The 13208-nt window shown below is 42.4% G+C and overlaps 1 protein-coding gene across 3 annotated transcripts in view; it reads left to right on the forward strand.

Moving 5' to 3' along the window:
* Positions 1–2794: 2794 nt before the first annotated feature.
* The window catches only part of HSD17B12 (hydroxysteroid 17-beta dehydrogenase 12), a 173177-nt gene continuing 162763 nt past the window's right edge, over positions 2795–13208 (forward strand). For all 3 annotated transcript variants that reach the window (XM_043909765.1, XM_043909776.1, XM_043909785.1), the window contains exon 1: positions 2795–3078. In XM_043909765.1, the coding sequence (XP_043765700.1) occupies positions 2919–3078 (160 nt within the window). In that variant the 5' untranslated portion in view covers positions 2795–2918. The remainder of the gene's footprint in view (positions 3079–13208) is intronic.

A 13208-nucleotide genomic window follows, 5' to 3' on the forward strand; every position in this document is an offset into this window, starting at 1 on the left:
CTTGAGTTTACACTACAGGATGTCTGGCTCTAGGTGAGTGACCACACAATCATGGTTTTTTGGGTCATTAAGACCTTTTTTACAGTTCCTTTGTGTATTCCTGCCACCTCATCTTAATTTCTTCTGCTTCTGTTAGGTCCTTGTTGTTTCTGTCCTTTATTGTGTCCACCCTTGCATGAAATCCTTGATATCTCCAATTTTCTTGAAGAGATCTCTGCGTGCCCATGTGCTAAGTCGATTCAGTTGTGTCCAACTCTTTGCAACCCCATGGACTATAGCCTACCAGGTTTCTCTGTCCATGGGATTCTCCAGGCAAGAATACTGGAGTGGGTTGCCATTTCCTCCTCCAGGGGATCTTCCCGACCCAGGGATCAAACCTGAGTCTCCGTGGCTCCTGCACTGCAGGCAGATTCTTCACCGCTGAGTCACCAGGGAAGCGCCAAGAGATCTCTAGTCTTTCCCATTCTACTGTTTTCCTTTATTTCTTTGCGTTGTTCACTTAAGACCTACTTATCTCTTCTTGCAATTTTCTAGAACTCTGCATTCAGTTGGGTATATCTGTGTAAGTTATGACAAACCTAGTCATCATATTAAAAAGCAGAGATATCACTTTGCCTATAAAGGTCCATATAGTCAAAGCTATGGTTTTTCCAGGAGTCATGTACGGATGTGAGAGTTGGACTGCAAAGAATGTTGAGCCCTGAAGAATTGATGCTTTTGAACTGTGTTGCTAGAGAAAACTCTTGAGAGTCCCTTGGACTGCAAGGAGATCAAACCGGTCAATCCTAAACACTGGACTGCCGGGGAATTCCCAGAATAGTGTTGAATGAATGAATCTTTACCTCTACTTATCTGTTAGATAATTGAGTATCTCTAAGTTCCAGGTACTGTTCTATGTTCTATAGATTTGTAGTATAGTATTTCCAATAATCATAAATTGTACTGAGTTATATATGCATAAAATATATACATATATATAAATGCAGCAAGATATGTATTTTTAGCTTATATAACTCTCTTCCCCTCCTTCTACACTATTTCTAAGAAGGATGGAATTGAATATGTGGAGGGCCCTTTGTTGGTGAGCAATGATGATTGTGATATATAAATCTGGGGCTATTCTGTAGGTAAAGGTTTTGATAAGAGAGAAAGAGGAGAAAGGTGAGGTAGAAAGAGAGAGTGGTGAGACTTCAGTTGAATTGGACAGGCATCTCCAACCAAAGTTATTAGATTCATTTAAAATAAAATATGATGCCAGCTTAACTCACACTCTGTTGGGCAATTGACAGTTTATGAAGAACAGTAATTAATCCTGTAAGAGGGAGTGGAGAAATAATATGTAATCCAGTACAAGATTATATCTAATTAATCATACAAGAGGAGGATGGAGGAGGTTTTGTAGGGAGCGATAAGTTTCCTAAATATTACAAAATTATGACTTTATCTTCAGGATGTTGAACTGTTGACATTTAGAATTATTACACTTAAGTCCCTGCCTTTTAAGAAACTCTCAAGTCTTCAATCAGCAGCCCCTACTGGTTAAGAGATATAACAGACGTGGATTCAATCCCTTGGTCAGGAAGATTTGAAGGAGGGCATGGCAACCCACTCCAGTATTCTTGCCTGGAGGATCCCATGGACAGAGGAGTCTGGAGGGCTACAATACATAGGGTCCGAAAGAGTCAGACGCGACTGAAGGGACTTAGCACGCACTGGATCAGAAAAAACTTCGGGTATCTTATATGATTTCCAAATCCCTGCCAGAAAAGGAAACAAAAATGCGTGTAAATCACTGGACAGTATCACAATTTCTTAAACTTTGTGGTTCTACTCCGTAACTTCACCGAGGTGGTTTTCGTACCCCTCCTTGGACTGCACACTTTTTTTACGCCCTCCCCACTCCCCCTCCCATCTGTCTTCCCCACCCCCCCCCCCAAAAAAAAAACTCCGGAAATACAAAAAGAAAGTAAAAGAAAAACCTCAACAGTCCTTTAAATCCTGTTAAAACACAGAGCCCTCCCCCCCATCTAGTTGTTCATCAATCCATGTTCCCATGATATTTTCATTCATTTTATAGTTCTCATGCCATTGTGTATTATAATCATTCGACTCCATGACGTTTATTTGCCTTGAACTTCATCCAGGACTCTAGGAACTTTGTGATTTAATGCTGGGCGCGGGACCGAGGCCTGGCATTTAGAAGGCCCTTCACGTACGGATGTGTAACCGCAGCGAAGCTGTGCTGTGCGGCCGCACGGAAACGGGAAAGGCAGCGTTTATTCGGAAAAGCTTCCGGGAACAACGACAGCACATTTGACAATGATACCGAGTTGTTTAATAAAGATGTGAAAATAAAACAACAGCTCCACGTCAACTTACTACTACAATCTTGTCATTCACGAGCGGCGTCTCTCGTTCCATTCGGTCCTCAAACCGAGCTCAAACCAGACTGTGTCTGATTGGCCAATCGGAGCACAACCTCCCGTAGTCGCGAGGACTCCTCCAGCCAATGAGAGACGTGGGCGATTTGGTGGGGTGAGAAGTCCTCCCCACCCCCCCACGGAGGAATCCTGGGGGCGTGGTGACGCGTTGGGCGAGGCTGAAGTTTGATTGGCAAGTGAGCGATCAGCAGCCTTAGAAAGGATACGCGGTCGAGTGGGAGAAGGGGAGGTGGTGGGCGGGGCAGTGGAGCTAGAGTCAGCCAATGACTGACGCGCTGCTCCCAGAGCGAACGATAGGTCACCAATGGCGGCACTGATGTGGTGCTGTGGGCGGGGCTTAGGCTCAAAGCGGCGTCGGGGGCGGGGGTTGCGCAGCGCCTATTGCTGTCGTCCTAACCGTCACCGCCGGCGCCTCTTCCTGGATTCATTCATTCGATTTTTTTCATTCACGAAGGTAGTGAGGTCTGGTTGAAAGCCATGGAGAGCGTTTTGCCTGCCACCGGTTTCCTGTACTGGGTGGGCGCGGGCACCGTGGCCTACCTGGCCCTGCGTATCTCGTGCTTGCTCTTCACGGCCGTTCGGGTCTGGGGTTTGGGTAACGAGTCGGGGGTCGGACCGAGGCTCGGTGAATGGGCAGGTGAGTAGAATCCCGCGCCGCCCTCCCCCTGACTCCTGCTGAGGCTCGCGCGGCTCTGGGCCTGGCCTGGCTCGCGCTGACCAGTTCCGGGCCCGGAGCTTGGCCTTCGCGTCCCCAGCTCCCCTCCCTCGTTTCTGAGGCTCCAGCGTCTTGCGTACCCGCTTGTCCCCCACGCCATCGCCTGGTTTGCTTAGACTTGTAGTAGAGTTTTTAAATACTAAACACACTGCTGGCTTAACTCAGCCAATCTAAAGTGCCACTTGGGTGCGGGAGAAATCTGGCCTCAACTCGCTGGGGCTTGTGCCGTTTAGGCCATTCTGGGTCCAGGGAGTTACTTGTCTTGCTGGTTGCTTCCTCAGTCACAGGCTACCTCTTCTGAGAGTTTTTGAAACAAAAAGTCTTTGGCTTGAATACAGGCCCTGTGCTCAGGGTGAAAAGCATTCTGTTGTCTTTTGGAGGGGCGAGGGTGGAGAATGGACAAGAATTTCCCAAGTCTTTCTGCTCTTTGGAACCTTGGATTCGGCCTATTTCATATAATTTACAAAGTCTTTTTTTCCTTTTTTTAAAAAATTCTTGGCTAAACTGTCCTGGAGTCCTAATGACTAGCAAGAATCATTGTTTCTTCAAGATGGTAACTCTTCATGTAGAAGTCAGAAATGCCTTCTGCAGAAGGAGATTTGCAGGAAAGAGTATTCCCGCAGAGAGTGAGCTAAACAAACCTAATCATAGTTTTGGGAGTTAGGGTGTCTGGTTTACGGTTCCCTGTAGGCAAGAATTCTGAAGATGTACGGGAAAGGTCAGATTAGAGAAGTTGGGAAAATTCCACAGAAAAGTTTTGCTTTTTTCCATTTCTGCCTTTTTTGTTGATTTTCTTTCCCTGTTTTGTTTCTATTAGCTTTTTTTTTTAAACCAAGTGATATGCCATTCTCCAATTATTCATTCTGCTGTTTTATAATTGATTTTAAAAATTTTGATTGGTTTTATATATAAATTAAAGAGCATTTTGGTCTGGTTAGGGGTTGATTTCAGGCTAGGCTCAAATAAGGTATATAAATAATTTACTCCATATTCTTAACTTTATTCACTCAGAAACATTTCAACAACTTGGTAGGAAAAACATAAATTAACCTTTTGGAACTGCAACAAAAAACATCTCAAGTAGGAATGAATAAGCATCTATTAACATAATAAATATTTTAAAAACTTACTGTTTTTTCATCATTGAAAAAGCAAGTGAAGTGCTCAACGTTTTTATAATCAAAATTATAATTTCACTGCCTGAGTTCTTGGTTGTCCGGTTTGGAAAACCTGTTGACTTTTGAAATAGTGGAATAAGACTCCAGTGTCTTAGAAAATCACATATGAAGATGAATAAATTTTATAGTTTGTAATTAAAGACTTATGGTAATAATTTTTTTTTAACTATCTAAAATTGACGACAGTGGCTGGTAACTTAAATGATCTAAGTCATCTATATAATAATCCATAGTAAAAGCCAAGTGTTGTGACCTTGTCATTTCATGAGTAATATTTATATTGAAAAGATTTGGCCTCAGAGGAAAGATTTTGATAAATTAAGGGCAGTGTTTAAAAAATTTAGAAATGAAATTTGGACTTGAACACTAGTATCTAGCAGAGAAGATCATAAAGTGAAGTATTATCCAGTTTACTTGTTGGGAAATTTGTCTTTTTTAAATACTTAAGTAGAAGAAATGAACAAGTTATTTGTAACATTACTTAACATGTGGTAGCCTGAATCTTAAAATACTTCGTCCTTTATCTCTCCAAATTCAGGGAATCTTTGGAATGCAAAAACTGAAATGATTTGGAAAACAAAGCAGCAGAGATGATACTTGAATAATTAGGGTTAAGTTGTAATTAAAAACAGGTAATTTGTTCAACTGAATATTAGGGTAACCAAGCCAGGGCTCTTGTGCCTGTGGCCCTGAAAGCCAAACTGACAGCTGGTGTTTGCAGCACAATGAAGGTTTATCTGGGGCTTCCCAGGCGGCGCTGGGGGTAAGGAACCTGCTTGCCAGTGCAGGAGACGTAAGAGACATGGGTTCGATCCCTGAGTTGGGAAGATCCCCTGGAGGAGGGCATAGCAACCCACTCCAGTATTCTTGCCTGGAGAATCCCATGGACAGAGGAGTCCAGCAGGCTACAGCCCATGGGGTCACAAAGAATCGGAGGCAACTGAAGCAGCTCAGCAAGCAAGCAGCAGACGGGTGTGGGAGACAAGTCTCAGATCCACTCTGACTTTGTGTTTAGAGTTTTTCTGTGTTTTGTTTTGTTTTTTAAAAGAGGCTGGGATTAATCATTATCCAGTGACATTTCCTTAATCATAGTTTTTGGAGTCAGGGTGTCTGGTTTACGGTTCTCAGGCCACGTGGTTTGTGGCACAGGGGTCTGTGAGCTCTCCTTGCCCTGGAGAAGCAACTTGAATTTGTACGTTAATGACATTGACAACAGCAGTTTCAGTATATTAATGATGTTGACAATAGCAATTGTCTTCTGACTCTGGTTGATTGGTGTTCAGTTAGCACAGGATTGAGGTAGAAGGGACCAGAAAAGGAATAAAGTTTTGGATAAAGAAATTAATCATAAACTCAATAAGGGAGCTTGGTTTTAGGGAGTCTTGGTGTCATTAGGGAGGCATTGTCTGCTTTCTGATATTGATGTTTGTTTAACATCTTCCTCTTCTTAACCAATTATTTTAAATATTATATAATAATGTGTGTTGAGTTGGTGGTATATTTTTATACTGTGGGTCCTGCTTTTTTGTTTTTTGCCCGCAGTAATTGGCACATGGATCAGATATCAGTTCTTCTAAACTTAAAAGCTTGGAAAATCCCTGAAATACAGTCGGACTTTGCAGTCCATAAAAATACTCCAGACCATAGATTCCTTAGTCTAGTGGGTTTTTAAGACCGCCCATTACCTGGCCCATCCTCTAACTTATCTCCTTCATCTCCTAATCAAGAGCTGGGTATTCCCTTCCCTCATTCTCTCCAGTTACAGCCCCATCAAGTAAATTACTCTGATTTCACTAGGTCTCTAGCAGGTGAGTTTAGCCAATTTAGTAGGTAAGTCTCTCTTGCCTGCCATTGTCATGTGATACTTTCTATATTCCTTCCAATAACAAAGAGTCCTGTGAAAGTAGAGTTTCAAGTTGTTTGATGATCTCTGTAGCAAGTAATGAGAAGAAGAAGGCTAACAAAGGTGATCAGGTCTATCAGTTTCCTGAATGTCAACAGGGAGTTTATTACACTTACCAAGCTGAACCTCCAGAGAGTCACTAAACCAGTTTGAGAATGCCAGAGTGATAAACTTGGCACTTTGACCAGAGTGAGAATGAAAGTAGTGCTGGGTATTTTTGTTTGTTTGTTTGTTTGTTTTGGAGCAGGGCAAGTGGTATAAAGCAGAGAAACAGATGAACTTAGTCATAAAAGTTCTTAAATATATTTATTCGTTCTGCTTTTCAGCTCTGAAAAGGAAGTCTATAGGCCTAAATGGAGCAAAGTCTCCAGATTGGAGTTGGCAGCAAGCTGTGTGCTCAGTCATGTCTGCCTCTTTGTGAACGCATGTGCTGTGGCCTGCCAGACTCCTTTGTCCATGGGATTTTTCGGGCGAGCATGCTAGAGTGAGTTGCCATTTCCTTCTCCAGGGAATCTTCCCGACCCAGGGATGGAAAATGCATCTCCTGTGTCTCTTACATTGCAGGCAGATTCTTTACCTGCTGAGCCATCCAGGAAGCCCAGGGGCAACCTTATAGAACTCGTCCTCTGGCCATGTAAGAGATGGCAGGTGCAGCTGGAGGATGGGACGTAAAAGCATGCCCTAGTCTTATTTGGAGGGAAAACCAGAGAGGATGGTTTCCTGGAATTAGAAATTCAGCCTCTGTACTCTGAGCTGTTTCCTCCAACCTCACACCAGCCTCCATTGTCTCCTGCTTCATGTTTTTTTTTTCCCCTTGTTCTTCCTTTCTGTGCAATGTTAAGTTTCCTATAAAGGGTCAAACGTGAGATCTCAGAGACTCAAACCTAGACTTGAAGTCTAGCTCCTCCTTTGTACTTACTAGAGTGTAGCATTGAGTAAAGTAGTAGACATCTGTGAATCTCACTTTCCTCATCTGCAAAATGGGGATAATACTGGTGCCTGTTTCATAGTATTGTTGTAAAGGGTAAATGAGAATACTTACTCTGTGTAAAGCAGATGGTGCAGTGCCCTTGTATATAAATGCTTGATAACTTATTGTTACTAGTCCAGTAGTCATGTATGAATGTGCGAGTTGGACTATAAAGAAAGCGGAGTGCCGAAGAATTGATGCTTTTGCACTGTGGTGTTGGAGAAGACTCCTGAGAGTCCCTTGGACTGCAAGGAGATCCAACCAGTCCATCCTAAAGGAGATCAGTCCTGGGTGTTCATTGGAAGGACTGATGTTGAAATTGAAACTCCAATACTTTGGCCACCTGATGCGAAGAGCTGACTCATTGGAAAAGACCCTGATGCTGGGAAAGATTGAGGGCAGGAGGAGAAGGGGACGACAGAGGATGAGATGGTTGGATGGCATCACCGACTCTATGGACATGAGTTTGGGTAAACTCTGGGAGTTGGTGATGGACAGGGAGGCCTGGTGTGCTACAGTTCATGGGGTCGCAAAGAGTCGGACACGACTGAGAGACTGAACTGAACTGAACTATTAATGCTGTTAGCCTTAGTAACATTATGCACCTATCACTTTAGCTAATTGACAATATAAGGCTTAGTAAGAAAAAATTAATAGCTGGGTGACTCCATCTTCAGAAAACGGAGATTACCTTTGCTACTGCAATTGAGTGTTGAGCTTCAAAATTTTCTGTTTATTTTTGTTGGTTGAGGAAATTTCTTTCGGTTTCAGAAAAAATTATTGAAAAATTTAGTGAATAGAATATATGGGTAAGTGGATTTGAATAAGTCAATTCCATTGTCTTTAAACTCATTTGTAGGTAAAGGATGAGTTAAAAGAAATTTAATAGTGTGTCTTTGTTTGGGCTGCTATACCATAAATACTGTAGACTCAGTGGCTTAAACAACAAACATTTCACTCAGTTCTGAAGGCTGGGAAGTCAGATCAAGGTGCTGGCAGATTCTGTGTCTGGTGAGGACCTGCGTCCTGGTTTATAGATAGCTGTCTTCTTGCTCTATCTTTACATGACAGAAGGGGCCAGGGAACTCTCTGGCGTCTCTTGTAAGGGCACTGATACCATTCGTTAGGGCTCCACCCTCATGACCTAATCACCTTCCAAAGACCCCCACCCTCAATACCACCACATTCAAGGGTTAGGATTTCAACATAAATATTTTGCCCCTAACATAGGAATTCAGTCTATAACATAGATCCTTCATTCCATTTCTCTCCTGCTCATCTATCATGAAAATAAAAATACTGAAATATTATAGCAATTTGTATCTCTGCCTTCTGGAATAGATGGTGATTAAGGCAGGGAGCGTGGGTGGAGAGTATGATCCAACACTATTTATTTGTCCACCCGCTGCCCAAATCCTCTTGAGTTCTGGCCAGGGACCAGGGGGATGGCCAGCAGGAATGAAGAACAAAGCGCCCTGTTAAGTGGTATAAAAGCAGACGCACTTGGTTCTGTGGAAGCTTGTGCAGGAAGGTCAGAGTGATGTGACCCGAGATCCGAAGGGAAGTGAAGAGTAGCAGACAGGGCAAGGGGACCAGCAGGCGCTAGGCTCCTGAGTTGGGAGAGAGCAGGGTCCCCTTAAAATAAGACCTGAGTGCCTGGAGCCAAGAAAGGTAGGCCTGATTTAAGATGGGAGTGGAGCGGGGTGCAGGGGCCAGTGAGCAGGGCCATCTGAGAACATGGGAGACAATTGTGGGGACTTTAAGCAGAAGGGTAATGCTGAGTTGCAACTTTGTTTTTTATTTATTTGGCTGTACCAGGTCTTAGTTGTGGCACGCAGGACCTTTAGTTGCAGCTTGCAAACTCTTAGTTGCTGCACGTGGGATCTAGTTCCCTAACCAGGGATCGAACCTGGGCCCCCAGCATTGGGAGCATGGAGTCTTAGCCACTGGACCACCAGGGACATCCCTGAGTTGCAACATTTAAACAGAAGTTTTTGCTTCTGTGATCTTTCCGAAGCTGTTGTATTGCCACATAGATAGATCAGTGCAAATTATTCAGTTAATCTCCATTAAAATTGCCTTTAAAAATGCAAGATCATACTTCATAGTCAGGGAGGCCATTTCTGTGACCTTCTGGTTATCATCTTTCAAAGACTATTTCTCTCTGGGGGAAATCTAATCACCCTGGTGTGGGAAGTGCTACTCTTAATCAGGGACTGGATGATAGCATTGTTGAATGAACCTGGAAACCAGGTCATTGCTTTCTTGATGTCAGTCCATAGAACTGAGGTGTGATAGTTGAGAAGCACCTCACGTCAGTCTCAGAGGGAATGCTTTATTACTGATTTTGTCTGGTGAAACAATGCGTTTGCCCAGTCTGTAACTGGCAGTTCCGAGACTATCCAGTTTCTGATAAGTTATCCTTACTGTTATTAAGTGAAGTTATTTCTAGTTAAATGATGTCATCATTGCGGGAAGAGAGGAAAGGCAAGAAAAGAGCAAAGTCTTAAAAAATAAAAAAAGACTCTCAAGAGTGTGACAGTGGGGTCAGTGCAATGTGAGCTCTGCTACTTGCTAAGCTGTTTGACCTTGGGCAAAGATTGCTAACCTCTGAGCATAACTTCCTTCATCTGTTAAATAGGGCCAATAACTTTTGGGGATTATTATGACAATGAGATGATACTGAGGGTCTCATGTAACCTTTTGTGTGTTTTTATGGGTATCAAGGAACACATATTTAAGGCATCTTTATTTGTACACATTGTTCTTATTTGATAAAAGGGGATTGTTGAAACCAAGAAATAATGTAGTTCACTCAGCAGATAAACTGTTGGAAATCTGAAGCTGTGAATAGATCAGTTAGGAGGTGATTCATGCTGCTGCAGGAGAATTCCTTGCTTTATGGAAAGATTTACCAAATTCTTGGTTTACCAAAATATGGTTCCTATTAGTGAACCTAAGCTATGATGGACTTAGAAAATCTGGTTCTATGCAACTTTTCAATGACATCTGTAAAAACCTTAGGTCATCTTCAACTCTTCTTCTGGCGCCCATGTACAGTCTGTAAGGAGACCTTGCTGACTTTAACTTCAAAATACCCAGAATCCAGTTTCTTCTATCACTCTGGTGTAAGCTACCAAAATCTCTTGCCTTGATATAACAACAGCCTCTTGTCACTGATTCCACCTTGCTTCCCCTATAATCGTGTCTTAAAGAGGAGCCAGGGAACCTGAAAAGCCCTAGTCAGATCATGTGATCCTTTGTCCAGATCCCTCCAATATCTTCAGATGAAAATGCAAAATCCTTCCTGTGGTTGACAAGGCTTTTGACCACCTGCCTCCTGCCTTCTTTTACCTCTCCTCTCCTATGTCTCCTCTCTGCCCATGGTTTGTCTCTTCCCCCCTCCTCCCTCCCTGCTAGCTGCACTCTTTTTTTCCTTGAACTCGATTCCTTAAACATGCTTGGCATTGCTACCTTGACCTTTGGTTATTCCCTCTTCTTGAACGCTCTTCCCCAGATGTCCATTTGGCTAAGCCTTCTTCCTTCCTTCTAGTTTTTACTCAGATATCACCTTCTCAATGAAACCTTCCCTTCTACCTTTAAACCAGCAATCCAATCTCCACCCCTCTTCTGACCCGGGTAGCCTGCTCTACTTGGCCTTTATGTCATAGCATTTGGCACCATCTCCCATTCTGTAGATGTTCTTTTCTGATGTTTCTTGTTTATCTACTCCTGTTAAAGTGGCAACACCATGAAGACAAAGGTCTTTTCTGTTCACTTTTGTATCTCCAGCACCTAGAACAGAGCCTGCACTTAAGCGCTAATACTTAGTTGTTGAGCGAATGAAAATATTCAGGTACTCCAGTATTTTTGAGGGATAGTGTATTTTTTTGTGGGGGATTCTCTTCTCTTTCTACATTCTCTTTTTAGTTATAAATCTAAGAGCTATTAGTGGTCTCCCCACCTCTAAAAGTGAAATTATTTAGTCTAAAAACAAAATATAGACTATAACTTGAGGGAGATGTTCTCGTAGTGGAGACCCTGGAATTAGACTGCCCAGAATGACTTTCTGTGTCCCAGACATGTCTGTACTTACCTGCTTCTTTTTGCTTCTGTGTCCTTTTGTTCGGGCAAAGACTTTCAGTAGTTTCTGTGGTTGTTGAATGTTGTTCTCTGCCTGGAGTGGGCTTTCTTCTGCTGTTCACTTTTTCTTACTCCTGTTCATGAAGTTCTACCTACTTTTCAGAGTCCAGATTCTGAATGTTTCTGTGCAGCTGCCCAGATGGAAGCCATCATGTACTTTTAGAATTCTGGTAGCTCTTGTTTTATCATTTTTTGTGGGCTTTTCCACACTTTACCTTTTTAGTTGTTTGAGTGTATGTGTGTGCATTCCTGTGCATGCACGCATGACTTTGTTCTTAACTATGAACCTGTCAAGTGTGTACAATAAATTATATATAGTGAATGAATATATTTTCTTTGAATTATATTTTGACGGGGGTGGGGATGTTTTGCAATTTGCAGGTTATATTTTGCAAAATAATTTGTACACCTTTTTTTCCTCTTTGTTTTAAAACCTGAAGTGACGCCTTAAAAGCTGCTTGAAATTAAACCAAGGCTGACTAGACAAAGATGGGTTATTGAATTATTGCAGCAGAGCTGGGATAACAGTTTTGAAAGTGTGAAATGCAGTGAGAGCAAAGAGATGTCCGTGTGTGTGTGTGTGTGTGTGTGTGTGTGTGTGTGTGTGTGCGTGCGCAACCCCATGGTCTGTAGCCTGCCAGGCTCCTCTGTCCATGAAATTTTTCAGGCAAGAATACTGGAATGGGTTGCCATTTCCTTCTGCAGGAGATCTTTCCAATTCAGGGATTGAACTTGCATCTCCTGCATTGGCAGGCAGATTCTTTACCACTGAGCCACCAGGGAAGTCCATCCTTGTGTAGCATAGGTAATAAGCTAATCTTTTTTCATACATGTGTTAAAAACCAACCACTCTGCCAGACTTAATGAATATTTCAGTATTAATAAAAATTTGGTAATATATTTATTACTTAAACCCAAGATATTTTTTTTTTTTTACCCCTGTTTGGCTGCACCACGTGGTTTGTGGGATCTCAGTTCCCCGACCAGGGATTGAACCCTCAAGTCCCAGTCACTGGCTCACCAGGAAAGACCCCTCAAGTCTTTAAAAATTGTTGTAAGTAGATTTTCCTTGCATAAGAGAGTCTTTCCCAATGCAGGTTTTAGTGAAGTTTGCTAATTGGCAAAGCTGAGATGAATTAGTGAAAAAATTGAATTCTAGGATGTATTGACCAAAAAGTAGTTTTGTTATTTTAAAGTCCCAATAAAATGAACCCACACCTTCTAGAGCCTTCAGACCTTTTGGGGGACACTGGACTGAATTTACTGGAATATCTCTTTGGTAGTAAAGGCATTGAATTGTCAGTGTATATAGTTAATAACTGCTAGAAAGTTAACCACAGAGCATTGAGTATATGCACTTTTTTGCTTCATGGAAAGAAATGAATACTGCAGTTGGTTGATCATCTACAAAAGACTGTTGGCCATTTTCTGAGAAACTTGAGAAAACTGAAAAATCATTAGGAGGCAGAAGAGACTAATGAGAGAATGACAAAACTGGAAGGACCTCTTCAGTTGAACTATTAGGGAAAGAAGCTGGAAGAGGTGAGATGATAATGTAACCTTTTGTGTGTTTTTATGGGCATCAGGGAACATGATAGAGAACATCTAGGCAAGAAGATCAGTGGCAAAGAGCAGAAAATGGGGGATGCATCAGTGGTGGGTTGATTAAAAGCAGTGGTAGGAGTGGGGCTTCCTAGTGGTCCAGTGGTATAAGACTCCACTGCAGGGGGCACGGGTTTGATTCTTGGTCGGGAAACTAAGATCTGACATGCCCAGCAGCCAAAAAACAAAAAAAAAAGTATTAAAAAAAAAGAAGTGGTAGGAGTGATGAGCAGCAAACTCTGACAGCAGAATAGAT

Source organism: Cervus elaphus, chromosome 1 (assembly GCF_910594005.1).
Source record: "Cervus elaphus chromosome 1, mCerEla1.1, whole genome shotgun sequence".
NCBI classification, from domain to species: domain Eukaryota; kingdom Metazoa; phylum Chordata; class Mammalia; order Artiodactyla; family Cervidae; genus Cervus; species Cervus elaphus.